This window comes from Podarcis gaigeae, assembly GCF_964106915.1.
Source record: "Podarcis gaigeae genome assembly, chromosome: 3".
Taxonomy (NCBI): Eukaryota; Metazoa; Chordata; class Lepidosauria; order Squamata; family Lacertidae; genus Podarcis; species Podarcis gaigeae.
In genome coordinates, this window is record NC_139680.1 from 76,451,503 (window position 1) to 76,466,251 (window position 14,749).

General features: G+C 41.7%; 1 protein-coding gene across 6 annotated transcripts in view; it reads right to left on the minus strand.

Moving 5' to 3' along the window:
• Positions 1–14,749, minus strand: part of LYST (lysosomal trafficking regulator) — a 79,776-nt gene that overhangs the window by 47,822 nt on the left and 17,205 nt on the right. For 4 of the 6 annotated variants that reach the window (XM_083731927.1, XM_083731925.1, XM_083731923.1 and 1 more), the window contains exons 6-15: positions 12,716–13,661; positions 11,616–11,777; positions 9,936–10,092; positions 8,448–8,674; positions 7,340–7,406; positions 5,997–6,106; positions 4,649–5,072; positions 3,420–3,561; positions 2,019–2,192; positions 657–817 (exon numbers count right to left, since the gene is read on the minus strand). In XM_083731927.1, the coding sequence (XP_083588053.1) occupies positions 657–817; positions 2,019–2,192; positions 3,420–3,561; positions 4,649–5,072; positions 5,997–6,106; positions 7,340–7,406; positions 8,448–8,674; positions 9,936–10,092; positions 11,616–11,777; positions 12,716–13,661 (2,570 nt within the window). The remainder of the gene's footprint in view (positions 1–656; positions 818–2,018; positions 2,193–3,419; positions 3,562–4,648; positions 5,073–5,996; positions 6,107–7,339; positions 7,407–8,447; positions 8,675–9,935; positions 10,093–11,615; positions 11,778–12,715; positions 13,662–14,749) is intronic. The other 2 variants (XM_083731926.1, XM_083731924.1) reach the window with 1 other exon arrangement.

Below are 14,749 nucleotides of genomic sequence, written 5' to 3' on the forward strand. Positions count from 1 at the left end.
ACAGTCTAAGTTGCACACTGCTTCAACGATGGTGCTAAAGTTAAAAACAGACCTATTCCAGTTTACAGCCCCAAGAATCTTTCAAAGTGGCTTAATAAAAAGTCTTCCATAATATCAGGAACTGAAACAATGTGGTTTCCATGTGGCACCACAATGACTCAGACAGTGCTCATGGCCTCACACACAATCTTCCCCCAGCAACACTCTTTGAGTCACCTTTTGGCAGCCACCTTCCAGAAAGCAGCAGTGTTATTTATTTTAGTAGGAAGACTTATATCCTGCCTTCAAGGCAGCTCTTATTAAAAAAAACACAATGTTTAAAGGAGCAAAACATATGAAAAAAGGAAACCAGGATTTGCAGCTAAAGTGTCACAGAAATACAGAATTCTAGTCGCTGGAAACTACAGGAAGGAGAATGTTTGTTGTGCTTGCAGGTTTCCTACAGGCCTCAGGTTGGCAACTAAGAGACCAGGATGCTGGATTAGATGGGCCATTGGGCCTGATCTAGCAGGCTCTTCTTTTGTTTTAATTGTCTTTTTTTAGGTATAAGAACTATGGCATGGCACTAATAAAGTTTTTAAAACATCTTTCGTATCTGGCACCAGTTTAGTACAAGATAACCAGCAACACATAAGGGAAAAAACAAACAAACTTACCATTGAAGAGCAGGAGATTTCCCAGGTCCCATCTTCCAGCCAACTGCAAATACTCATCTTGGGATGGTGTATAGTGGCCAGTCATACAGAAGGTCTTGTTGCTGTCAGAAGATAAGCTTGTTTTCCTCGGAAGGGTATAATCTAAACTAATTTCAGGTTTTCTAAGAAAAAGAAGAAAGCTTTAGTATATCCTGAACAATTTCAATTGAATAGCAAGAGTGATTAAAGGGCTTATAATAGGTAATTTCACTTCTTCTGTGATAATTAAACTGAAAGCTGTGTAAAATAAAATTGAAGCCATTTCCCACAATTGGCTCCACACCCCTACAGGGTGCTTCAGATACCCTGACAGTGTTTCAAATATACCTGCTGCACCTATCATTCCTAGATCACCAGATGGCTGATAGCACAGAGGTCACTCACCTGGGTCCACAGCCTCAACCTCCGCAGTAACCATTCCTGCTGCTACCCTACTCTGGTTCAAGCAACCAATTAATATAGAGCTTCCTCACACCAGGCCCAGCAAATACTGAGGATGTTCTTTGGTAGACTAACAGGAACATCTCTCACTGAAGCAGACCGAAGAACCACACAAAAGCAGATGGGTATAAATGTACCAGTCATGTGTCTGATATATTAAGAATAAAGACTACAATGCATACTTCAAGGGGGAAACAATAATATATAAATCCACTTAACAGTGAGACTAGAGAGATGCAAGATCTTTAGGGCAGGTGCTTGAAGAAGTTTATTTAACATCCTCTTCTTCCCCATGCAACTTTACTGTCAAAGCCATGTCAACAGTCAAGCCTGCTCTCTGCTGCAGCTGCAAGCAAGCAAGCAAGCAAGCAAGCAAGCAAGCAAGCAAGCGTGTGCACCTGTATTCTGACTTCACCATTACCCACCCACTTGCCCTAGAACAGATTCTCATTGCCAGTTCTACACTGCCACCTCCACCTTCCAGGTCTGCCTGCCGTTAGCTCTTTCATACAGTATCAGCCGAGTACGAATCTTGGTGCATTTTTACACCGCCTTGTCTATATGAAAGTGCCGCTTATAAATATTTAATAAAATTAATAAAAACAATCACAACAATTTCATTGGCATTTATGGTTGCAAGTGGAGCTTTAATTAGGATGGCACGTCGTACAAAGAGCTCATTTAAGGATACTGAAGGATTCCAGCAACAACAGTTTAACAGAAACAGATGGGTAAGCAACCACTCCATTATTTTGGCTGTGAGCATTTCTTTGTCCTCCTCCTCCTCCATATTTCATCACGTTCCAATTTAGAGAGAAGGCAAATGCCTCTAGAGCTTCTTTAATGGTAATAGTTCTATCATTTACCACACTGGGGAATTACCTCTGACCAGAAATCCATAAGGACAGTGTTCCATGGATGTTTTTCTTGCTTTCTGGCTGCTGCAGGTATGTCAGTGCCATATGCTGCCACGTGCCTACAAGGAATGTGTTCTCGGGTGTTTCCGCTTGTGCTAATAGCCCAGCTTTCATTTCATCGTTTGGGTCCATACACATACTATGAAAATAGGAGAATATGCCAGTCTGTTATCCTTTTAAATTGTGGTATGTTTTTTAAATTTATGCATAAAATACTACTCTGGAACACTATGTCTGTTGGGTTTCCAATACATACAGACTTTGGCATGTTTTTCATTGCTTTTATAGACTGAACCAAGAGATGTCAGTTTGTTAGTGACAAAAATACTATCTGCCGCTCATTTTCTAGGTTTCTGCCTACAACTAATTGGGGCATTTTTTCCCTTTTTCTGTAATAGTTCTTTGATGCCTGGATCCTCTGCTTCTCCACTATCCTCCCCCTTAGTTATTACTGTTTAAACAACACTGCTCCAGTTCACTGCCATCTCCTCATCATTACACTGTGACAAGATGATCAGAAATGACCTAAATGTTCTCCTGGTTTGCTTTTCACTTCAAGAACAAGAATTGTAGGCACAACCTCCCCACCTGCATTATTATGGATGCTTCAAACTGTTCACAGCTATTGTTTTATCCCTCTACTGCAGTGTAATTTTTCAGTCAGTTTATTGCCTATCCTGCTTTTTTTTTAACACAAGAAAATATTCAAAGCAACTCAGAGCACATTTTTCTGTTTCATTCCTCTTTATCAGGATACTACATGGCCCAACTGTGCCTTCAGTAATAAGGTAAATTAATCCTTTTTCCCCTAATGTTCACTTTTGTAAGTCTTGAAAATCTTATTTATCACACTGTACAGATTTCTTCTCCAACTAGGCTCCGGGAAATACAATTGCCAGCATGGTATTACCAATTAAAACTGATCTAAAACAGACGATGGGTAAAAATCATCTGACCCATTTTATGCATCTCATTCCCTGAGCTCCAAGCAGCAACAAGACTGACTGCAGTTAGTTAAAAATATATAAGAATCATTGCTAAGAATACTATGATCTCCTGATAATGTAACACAGGCAACCCACCATTTATGCAGTCCAATATGTACACAACTGTGCACACATGAATCGCGCTGAACCCCAAAACATCACAAAAGGGGTGGAATGGGGTGTTTGCAGGCTTCTTCAATGGGGATTCAAATATACATTATTTAATTGACGGGTGTGGTAACTCAGAACATAACCCCCTTGAAAATGGGAGGTTGCCTGTATTGTGCTTAAAATTCCCTGAATGGGACCCTACATTAAACCTACTAGAACAGAAGAAGAAATAATGCATTTTTCAGTGTGTAAAAACAAGTTTACAGTACCGAAATGTGAAACTTCCAGTGTTCACATTCGCCCACACTTGGATCATCAATGCTTTGGACCCCAGTGAAAATATATGAAGGCAACCATCTTCAAGAAGTTTGTCTCCTAAATTGAGGTGATCAATTCCAGCTTTGCTTTCTTCTAGAAAAACGGTTAAATCGGGTACATAGTTAAAACAATGGATGCTGACAAGTGCAACTGCTTTGCATTCTATAAAGTATAAAAATGTAGCTAGCATTCCATAAGATGGTTAAAACTAGAGTCCTAGCTGGATTTGAAATATAAACCGCAGGCATGCCCAAATTTCCTCTCCATTATGATTCCATTTTGCATTTCTTAGAGTGAGGAAAAACCAGTGATAAATTTATAGCTAGCTAAGAATGGTGAATTGCCTGCAGTTTTTCATATGCAAAATACCCTTGAGCTTTTCTCACCAATTGTATGTCATTAACACTATTAATGCAGGAGACAATTGAGAATGGAAAAACAGAAGCATGCATCCCAGCCAAGGTAGATTTGCATGCATATTAGAAACCCATTTAGAAAGCGGGGAGAGGGAAGCAAATTTAAGCCTCAAGCCTCTGGTGAAAATGACTAAAGAGCCTGCTGATCTGTGGTACTAAGACATGGAAATATGTTAAACCTTCAACTTAAACTAGGATCTAGAAAGCATCAAGCAAATAATACAGTTGTAAGCAAATGGCTTATTGTGTGACTTATGATTCACGCATGCTAAGAAAACTTCAAGAGCCAACTATTTATAGCAGGGGTAAGCAAACCCTCAGGATCCCTTCCAAGTCTACAATTCTATGAAATTCCAAACTCCTATGTTTCAGTGGAATAAAAATATGCATGGTATGTTGGCTTTTGCAATAATTCTCTTTACTGGAATTGTCATATTCTTGTACTCCATTGATTCTTGCTTTGTTGAAAAGTGTGTTTTTTATCTTGTTTTATTTAAAAATAAATAAATAAAAGTATTTTTTGAAAATACACAATGCTGTGATTTGGAGCTCCTTGCAGAAAAGCAATGTGTAATGTTTATCTATAGCTGGAATCTTTTAACTCAAAAAAACTCTCTTTGGAATCAATGTTCTTTCATCTGAATGTGCGGCACTATATGCAGCTAGAAGAATGACCTGATTTTTATACCATATACATACATATATATACATATATATTCTAAAGTCTTTACAGATTCAGTTTCATTGTACAGAATACAACTTACCCATATCATCAAAACTGCTGTCGTGTGAAATCAGTGATTTGCTCCTCCTTTTCATTCTTTTTGCTTTCTCTAAGGAAATGTCTACTTCATGAATGCATTCCATACAAAACCACAACGAGATGCTGAAACCTTCAGACATATGCGGCCAACAGTTTTGCCCAACCAGAGGCAAATGAATTGGAGCAACATGCCAAGAAGAAAGTAGATGGTGAGGCAAGCTCTCCCCCTCTGCTTCCTTCTTGGTCTGTGCAAACTTTGCTCGTCTTAGTAGTCCTATGGTTTTGCTGCCAAAATTGAGAGTTGGTTTTTGAGAAGGGCTACTTCCTGAATTTGGTATTTGATGCAAAGGAAATGAGATGTGATGTAAGGGCCTCATCTCGGTATTTGTCTCCAAAATCTTCAGAATTCCTTTGAGCAACGTGCTCTAAAAGAAATGGAAATAAGACAGGAACTACGTAACTGTTCATTGCTATATACCCTAAACTGCAAGAATTAACAGTTTCACTTAGCTCACTTTAAAGAAACTGATGCAGCTCAGTTTCCTCAAAGGTGAATTGCTCCATCCCCTTGATCATTTTGGTTGCTCCTTTTCTGACCTTTTCCAACTCTACAATATCCTTCTACAAGTAACTTGTAACTGATGCACCTTGAATATGTGCTGCTTCAACTTTACACAGTTGAAGGTCACCTGGTTGAAATTACATGAATTAAATCCATGGAAGCCAGAGAGCTTAAAAACTCTTTTTGCCCAGGTTTTCCCCAGTGCAGAAATAACTTTTAAGCTCTGATTTGTTTGTGGGTGGGGGTGGTAAGACCCGTTTAGCGTGCCAGCTCCAGAAGGTGTTGTTTGTGTGGTGGCAGCTACAAGGAATTGGTTTTTGTGTATATGTGCCAATCCCAGAAGGCAACCCCTGTGCAAGACACTAGTTACCTGTAAGGACAATGTGTCTAGTTGCAGCAAGGATTGCCAACTCGCTGACCATGGGCCTTCAATTGTGGCTCTTAATATTTTTTTGGAATTGAGGGGGAGGGATCTAAGAGCAGGGCAGAGGGTTGCTGGACCCGGAAAGGCCCATCCCATAGCATTCTTATTTGTTTGGAAGGCTGTTGGAGAGAAGGAGAGATGTGGCAGGAATGGCTTCCCCTCTCGGCTACTGACCTATCCTGCTTGTTTGCTCGCTTGCTGCCTGCCAGCCATGTGTAGCTGGCACTTGCTTCACCCACACTATCTGATTAGGGGGCTGACATACCACTTCACTCTGAAAATGCTAAATAAAATCAAAATAGCTACTATATCAACATTGGCAGTGTACTTCAAAGTACTTCATTTCATTCTAAAAAAAATTACCGTAGATGGTGTTTTTTCCAAAAAGATTCTTAAAAGAAGAGTCAGCTCTTCTGAACAGGTCTTTGAACTCATTAGAGACACCAGCAGATCCACCAGCACCTGCTGACATGCTGAAAAGCAACAGCACCATTCATTTTAAAATGTTATCAAAACTACCAAAGTTATTAAAATAAGCAGCTAGAATCCAAGAAGGCACTCGGTCAACCCCTCTCCCCATCCTGATAGCAGTTCTTGCATTGCTGGGTAATATTTCTCTTAAAACACAGGAAAACATCAAGAGCAACCACTGATCCTGCACAGAATTGTCACCAGAAAAAGACTGAAAAATCTTGATATGCAGCTCTTACAGGCTGGTACATAAGCATTTCAACAACATAAAATAGTTTTGCTACTAACATTTCTATCCCATTGTATATGGGGAAAACCTCAAAGTGCCTTGTCCCCAGGAGCAGGGGGTGTCTCTGAGGTAAATGATAGCCTGATTAATACTTATCTAGGTTAAACAATGCAACAGCACTACAGTGGTACCTCGGGTTAAGTACTTAATTCGTTCCAGAGGTCCGTTCTTAACCTGAAACTGTTCTTTACCTGAAGCACCACTTTAGCTAATGGGGCCTCCTGCCACCACGCCGCAGGAGAATGATTTCTGTTCTCATGCTGAAGCAAAGTTCTTAACACGAGGTAATATTTCTGGGTTAGCGCAGTCTGTAACCTGAAGCGTATGTAACCTGAAGCGTATGTAATCCGAGGCAGCACTGTATATACTATCAGACCACCTCTCAAGGCAAACTAGAATCAAAACATTTGCACAGTGGAATTAAAGCAGCAACAAAATTTCTAGGAAGAAAAATAGAAACTTTCCAATGGTATGAAGGCTACTAAAATCCTAAGTCACATTATTTAGGTATATAATATGTTAATTAACAATTGCCCATGTGACTCAAGACAGGCTGTGACCAAACTCTTCATATCACTGTTTAGTGGATACATACTATGAAGTCAAGATCCTAATGACGTAATATTCACTTACTCCATTATTCTTAGTTTCAATCTATGTCCTAAGAAGAAGACATTTCTGGCAGAAGACATTGTCAACCAAAAATCTTGAGACCCAAAACAAAAATTGACTTAAGGCTATTGGCCCACCATGGCTATACTTCTTTCTTTAAACCGAGAAGCATTCAATGTTAAAATTTTCTGGACTGCATTTGACACTCATTGGGGCCAGTATGAACGTAATGCTAAACTCATGTCTCAGTAAGACCTATAAATTTATAGTTAAGAGTACCTGCCCAAGTGAGCGGTACCCAAAAAGGTAAATATTGCTTTTATTTATAACTCACCATGAAAATTGGAATCTGTCTGTGTCAATATGTGGAGGAACCCTACCAAGAGACTCTTTACAGCTCCCTAGAAATAAAAAAAAAAATTATATACTGAACAATCATCTTGAATTAACAAAATGCCCACCAAGTGATGGGGAAGTATGTCCTTAGAAAATGGGCTTCAGCTTAGTGGCTGGCTGAGTACTAGTCCCAACCTCCTTCTAAGCTGGCTTTGCCTGACCTTGTCCTGTCACCTCAGACTTCCTCTCCCAGTTGATTACCTCAACTGCAGAATTACCTCAGTGCTCTTACTCTTTGCCTTTACTTGAAGACCATCCTAACGACATTAAGATGACTACCAAATAGAGAACAGATATATGGGAATGTGGCCTACAGATGCACTAGTGCTTAATGAACTGCACAATGAACAGATCTTGTTTTTGTTTTCTTCAAGCCTTGAAGATTGTGTCTGTGTCCTTAAGTCCAGCACTCGTCCAGAAAAAGAGACATTCTGGTTGTTGCTCACCTCTGCTGTTGTTCTCACCCACATTTATTCTAGACCCTGTGCTTCTAGGCTAGGGGTGCCCCAACTTTTTTTCAAAGAGGGCCAGATTTGATGAAGTGAACATACAATTTTACCCCAAAGTTGTTGAGCTTTTTTAAAAGGATTTTACCCCAGGAGATATACTGCCACAGGGGCCAGATTAAATCGGATTAGGCCCCTGAAACAGACATGCCTGTTCTAGGCCAACTGAGAATGGTATTCTCTGCCTCTTTTGCTAGTGTGAGGCAAGCTGATTCATGCACACGCAAATAGGTCTGAGCTGGGATGTGATTTGCTGAAATGATTACTGCCATTGGAACACTGATGGCTCTCCTAAAACAGAGGAAAGCAATGGGGGGGGGCAGGTAAGAAAATAAGGGATCACACGCTTGAAAGGTTCCTTGAATTGTCTATGACCTTCCCATCTTTCTATCCCACCTACACTGGCCAAGTAATTCAGGGACAGATGAGCAGAGACTTGTGAATGTGTGGGACCCTGTTGCAGAACTTATTAATCATCACTACTGTTTAGCACATGTGTATACTATATATGTGCAAGGTCATAGAATTGGCGTCACTTACCTGCTGCATAAGTAACATTGCATTTTTCCCCTTCAGCCTGATTGCTTTCAAGAAGCTCTGGAAAACATGTGTAAGGACATCTAGGCTTGGGTTGCTAGCAGAGAGTAAATGCAATTCCAACATACAGATTTCAGGATATATTAATTCCCCTTGAATGAGGGTTTCTGCTGTGTCACTGGCAAAACTGGAATAGCCGAAACATCCTTTATCTTTCTTAATGTCTGTTCCTAGAAAGGAAGGCACATGGTGAAATTCAGCTAATCTCTGCCTTATCTACCTACCTATTTTGTGGAGCTTTGCCCCTACTGCCCAACTTTTAATGAACAAGGATCTGGTGTGGTTATCAGACAACCGGGATCTTTTTAAGCATACAATTATCATGCAGAAATGCACAAAGTAAACCATGCATGTTTATATACTAATCGACTCATCGGTCAGTGGGTTGAAAATTGACAAGCATATACACTACAATAATCCATTTTTTAAATCTTTCTGTTTACTGATGTGCTTATGCCTCACCACCACTACTGCATGCAGACACTTTTGTGCCATCTTGCTTAAGGAAAATCATAACCTACAAAGCGCCTGCTTTATAAAAGGTTGAGCTGTATACTGAAAGCTTCAAATACCACTATCAATTTAAAAAAAATAATAAATTACAGGTCCCATGAGCAAAAAAAAGCAAGAGTTATGACTTGTCTACTCATTTCACAAGTTTATAAGAAATCTGGAACCAGGGGAATACAGCAGCATCAACTGCTGTGATTCAGTAGTAATATTTTTAAATTTTGCAGATCATAGGCAATGCTGCCAACATGCTCCTCCTCTCCTGACTCAGGCAAGCAGACTACAAAACAATGAGTGAAAATAAGCAGCAAATGTGACTTTAAGATGACAGCCAGCCAAAAACCAATACAGATTCGTCTGTACAAGTTGCCAGAACAAATAAGTCCACAGGGTTCCAGTATTCTTACATCATAGTAACCTTATTTAATGGTTTACCATGAGTGTGACAATCTCGCCCGCTTTGTTCTTTCCTGCTACTATACTGGAGAAAGAAACACAATCACTGGCTTAGTGTTAACGTTTGAACTGGAGACTGTGGGTTTTTCTCCTTCAAACAGATGATGATCAATAGCCAAGGTTTGTACTTGGCTTGCTGATAGTGGTTTGGAGTGAAACAAACCACAATGCCCAGTACAGACATAATGCTAATACTGTACAGGAATTGTGGTCCATTTTTCCATGCACTGAAGGGGAGGAGCAGAGATCAGAACAATCATGGTAAACTCTTAACTATGTTTTACCATGACATGTGAACTGGACCACTGTATTTAAAGATTCACCATCAAATCATGATTCAGCCACTAGAGCTGGAAAACTACTATGCCTGGTGAGTCCACACACATGTGAATGCTGCTGGAACGTAAACCAAGATGTATCTGAGAAAACCATGGGTGCATCACATGAAATTAAGTTCAGACTTACCTTCATCCTTGCTTTCACTGTCATCAGGATTGCTTTCACTGTCTGCATCATAGCCTTCTTCTTCAGCAAAAAATGTAAAGCCACAGCACTGGGATTCTTCAGCTTCTTCAGATATATCACCAGCCTGAGGTGCAGGTTCCTTTTCAGACTGCTGGATCTGTGACATGCATATTTTATATGTTTAAGCTCATCCATTAAAAACCTGCAGAATATTCTGGGCTTCATAGAATATTTGACCACAGTCAAGTATTTTCAAATAGACAAGATTTGACACATCCCCTTACTTCAATCGTTATGGATTCTAGCTGTTCTGTCATCTTGGCACTTGGAATACTGTTTAACTGTTGTGTAGAGTGTAGAAGTTACATATAAGAGCAGAAACAACAAGACGGACCATGAAGTTATCCACAGAAGTTCCAAGAAAACTGCATTCAGCAAATAAACTAGATACACAAAACCCAAAATGTCTTCATGTTCAAGTCCACATAGACATCCTGGCCCACAACTTATGAAGCTCCCTCACTTGCCCACTTTCTTGCAGTCAACAGAAGGCAGACCTTCCAGCTGTCCTCAAGTTCTGCTTTTCAGAACTTCCCAAAAAAATTAGAGGAGTGGGAAGAGGAAGAGGAAGAGGAAGAGGAAGAGGAAGAGGAAGAAGAAGAAGAAGAAGAAGAAGAAGAAGAAGAAGAAGAAGTTGAGAGTTGAATCTCTCCAGGCAGCTTCAGGGCAATTTAAAACCACAACAATAGATGCTCAGCTATAATGCACACCACATATTAGGAAAGATAGCACCAAGTTCAAGAAGATGTCAGCATGGCTAATGAGCAGAGACAAGGAATCTATTTAAGACAATAAGGCTTCCTTCAGAAAATGGATGCCTTGTACCCAAATGAGAAAAGGAACAGAAGAAAAAGGAAAAGAAACTTGCACAAAAAAGGTGACTGGAGTAACTTCCCTTTGAGGAAAGATTACAATATTTGTGGCTTTTCTATTTACAAAACAAGGTAAATAAGGTGAAGGTGTCTATAATAATGCATGTTGTAGAGAAAGTGGGTAAAGAGATATTTTACTTCCTCACTCATACCCAGGGCCATCAAATGAAGATGAAGGTTGGAAGATTCAAGATAAACAGCACATAGCTAAACTACGGAATTATGTAGTCATGGTTACCAGTTTATATTACTTTAAAGGGGGATTTGTAAAATTCACAGAAGATACGGCTCCAAGCCATGATGGCTATGGGCCACCTCCAGCATCAGAATGCCAATGGTGGGGGACAACAGCAATAGCCCTTGTCTCCTGCATGTGAGCTTCCTATTGTCGCCTTCTTAATCATTGTGGGAAAGCAAAATGCTGGACTTGATAGGCCTTTGTCCTGATTGAGCAGGGCTGTTCTTAAGTTAGTCCCTATATTTTCCATGCCCAGAGGTTTGATACAGGAGAAGGCAACTCCTTTATTCCTATGCCCGTCAAGTCACTCCTTCGCTATGCCCTATGAGAGATTTTTCTAATTCTGACCCATCTGCTATCTGAACTGTTTGTAAATAGCCTACTGTTTCTGATGACTGATGGTACAAATATAACGCTTATTAATGTTCCGTAACATATCATGAGAACATAAATTAGGCTATCAGACAAGCAAGCAGGCAATACAAAACATGAATTTTTAACTAATTATACCTTTTCTTTCTTCTCTTCAGAATGATCAAGATCAGCAGAATAGGTTCCCAAAGCAACTCGAAGCAAAGAATCAAATAAAGGCTTCACCAAGTCAGTCTCCATTATTCTAGATTTTGTAAGATGGTCCCGCATTTCAAGTAATATATCTTCCGCACACACATTCTACATTCAAGTAGGGGGGAAATATGCTTACAAGCTTGTCCCGGTTAAATAAAATGGTACTAAAAGCAATTACAGTTTCTTCACTATTTAAATTCCTGGCCTTCTCACAATTGCCAACATCACAACATCAAGAACTAAGCATATTTGCTTTGAGGGTCTTCTTTGTTTTGTTTTTACAACCAAGCAGTATATAAATTTTATGAAATTAATAAATAATGTGCTTTTTTGCATGTTATACATGGTATATAGATCACTATGATTTCCTCTGAACAGTTCTAATTTCTTGGTAGATTTCACACAATATATATTTGGTTAATAATAATAATAATAATAGCAATAAATTTATTATTTCTACCCTGCCCATCTGACTGGGTTGCCCCAGTCACTCTGGGTAGCTTCCAGCATATACAGGGTGAGTCTTTTAAAAGAGGCCCAGTGGAACATGTGTCTTCTGTATCCACGGGGCCTCTTTTAAAGGACTCACCCTGTATAAATACATAGTAAAACATTATACATGGTTCGAAAACCTAAATGAAAAACACACCCAATTACAGCACTCAAGCCTTAAAAGCGGCAAGATAATACAAAACAAGAAGAAATGTGTCATGTGAATAAGTTAATGCACCTAATCTTTAGGTTACTTTCACTACATTTCCTCCAGCTGAACACTGCGTCCAGATCTCTCTATGGAGATGCGTTTCACACTTTATGCCCAATTACTTTATTCTTATTCCTGCAACAGCTTGTTTTCCTTCAATGGAACCGTCCGCTGTGTAACATTTAAAATGTTACAATTTGACTAAATTTAATTGGAGTTCAGCTTGCCATCTAGAAAGTAAGATGCGACTTTAAAATCCAGAACAGTAGTTGTTTTCCTTGCTACCTCTAAAACGGTTTTTAAATGACAATATGAATGTAATTATTTCATGGCAGGTTACCTGGGGAAGAGACTCCATTTCTGACTTCTGCTGGAAATTATTTGCACTGTGTAAACAAATAGCTAGCAGAGCTTCCAAGAGTCTTATACCCTGGAGCGACCACTCGTTTTCTTGCATGAAAGCTCTTTTCAACGTTGCAGTGCCATCAGCTGAATTTTGTTCCACTCTTGAATGGTCACAGGAAGGGCATTCAGGTTGTCCTACACCGTCAAGATTTTTGTCAAGACTATCCTGATCTGACTGCCCTCTCTCATTACTCATTTCAACAGGCTTCTCCTGCTCGCCTTGTTCCTTGGCTCCTTTTTTGGCAAGTTTCTGAATAATCATGGCTATCAATTTATGACATACTTCAAAGCCACCAAGTCTATGGAACTGTCTTTGGAAAACGGAGCTGCACAAATAGATCCAGCGGCACATCGACCAAATGTCTGCTGCCCTATGGATATGTTCCAAAGAAGGCAAAGAGAGACTTTCTGGTGACAGACATGGGAGCCTGTGGCTCAAAGGTTCACTAGCTGTGCTGTCATAACCTGAAGTATCCTCAGAATCATTTGTAGAATCTCGATCAGCCTCTGCTTCCTTACTCACACATAAGAAAGCAACACAGAGAAATATGTTTATCATGTTGACGTGAACATCTTGACTGACTGATTTCTTCTTCTTTGGATAGACTTCTTTGAGCCCAGCATAAAATTTGGTCAGGCTTTGAGGCACATCTGAAGCTACTTGCTGCCTATGAACCAAAGCACCTAATTCTAACGCAGACTTCTTTTGCTCATTGTCTAAGACATCTAAGTCTGGAATCACTTGGTCCGTCTGCTGGTCTCCAAGGCAAAATATTAATGTTTCGAACACTTTCAAAGAATAACTTCTTACAGAGTCCAAGTAATGCAATTCAGTCATTTGATTTATTCCATTGCAGCTTATGAACAACTCTCTTACTATTCTGTAGAGAAAAGCAGAAAACCAATTAGATAGAAAAGGAACCCCAAAAATGAGCATACTGTGGGTTGTATCTGATTGTGTACCTCTGCCAGGGGCAGCTGGTTCTGAGGGTCAGTGCCACACACCTGACCTCCTGTCAGCAAACATGATTCTATGATTATTGTGCTTACTGAGAGGGAGGGTGTCAGGGAAGAAAGTGTAAGGAGGTACCGTATTTTTCGCCCTATAAGACACACTTTTTCCCCTCCAAAAATGAAGGGGAAATGTGTGTGCGTCCTATGGGGCGAATGCAGGCTTTTGCTGAAGCCTGGAGAGCGAGAGGCGTCGGTGTGCACCGACGTCTCTCGCTCTCCAGGCTCCAGGAAGCTATCCGCAAGCCTTGCACGCCCGGAGGGAGTTCCCCCGGGCGCGCAAGGCTTGCGGGCGGCAGCCTGCAGCGCGGAGCACGGGGCGCCCTCCGGAGGATGCCCAGTGCTTCGCGCAGGTGTCCGCTAGCCTTGCGCACCCGGGGGATCTCCCCCGGGAGCCGAAGGCTTGCGGGCGGCAGCACGGAGCACGGAGCGCCCTTTGGAGGACGCCCCGTGCTCCGCGCTGGTGTTGGCCAGCCTTGCGCACCCGGGGGATCTCCCCCCGAGAGCGCAAGGCTTGCGGGCGGAAGCCGGCAGCACGGAGCACGGGGCGCCCTTTGGAGGCCGCCCCGTGCTCCGCGCTGGTGTTGGCCAGCCTTGCGCACCCGGGGGATCTCCCCCCGAGAGCGCAAGGCTTGCGGGCGGAAGCCGGCAGCACGGGGCGCCCTTTGGAGGCCGCCCCGTGCTCCGCGCTGCCTTTGGCCAGCCTTGCGCACCCGGGGGATCTCCCCCCCCGGGAGCGCAAGGCTTGCGGGTGGAAGCCGGCAGCACGGAGCACGGGACGCCCTTTGGAGGCGGCCCCGTGCTCCGCGCTGGTGTCGGCAAGCCTTGCGCACCCGGGGGATCTCCCCCCGGGAGCGCAAGGCTTGCGGGCGGCAGCTGGCAGCGCGGAGCACGGGGTGCCCTTCGGAGGCCACCCCGTGCTCCGCGCTGGTGTTGGCAAGTCTTGCGCACCCGGGGG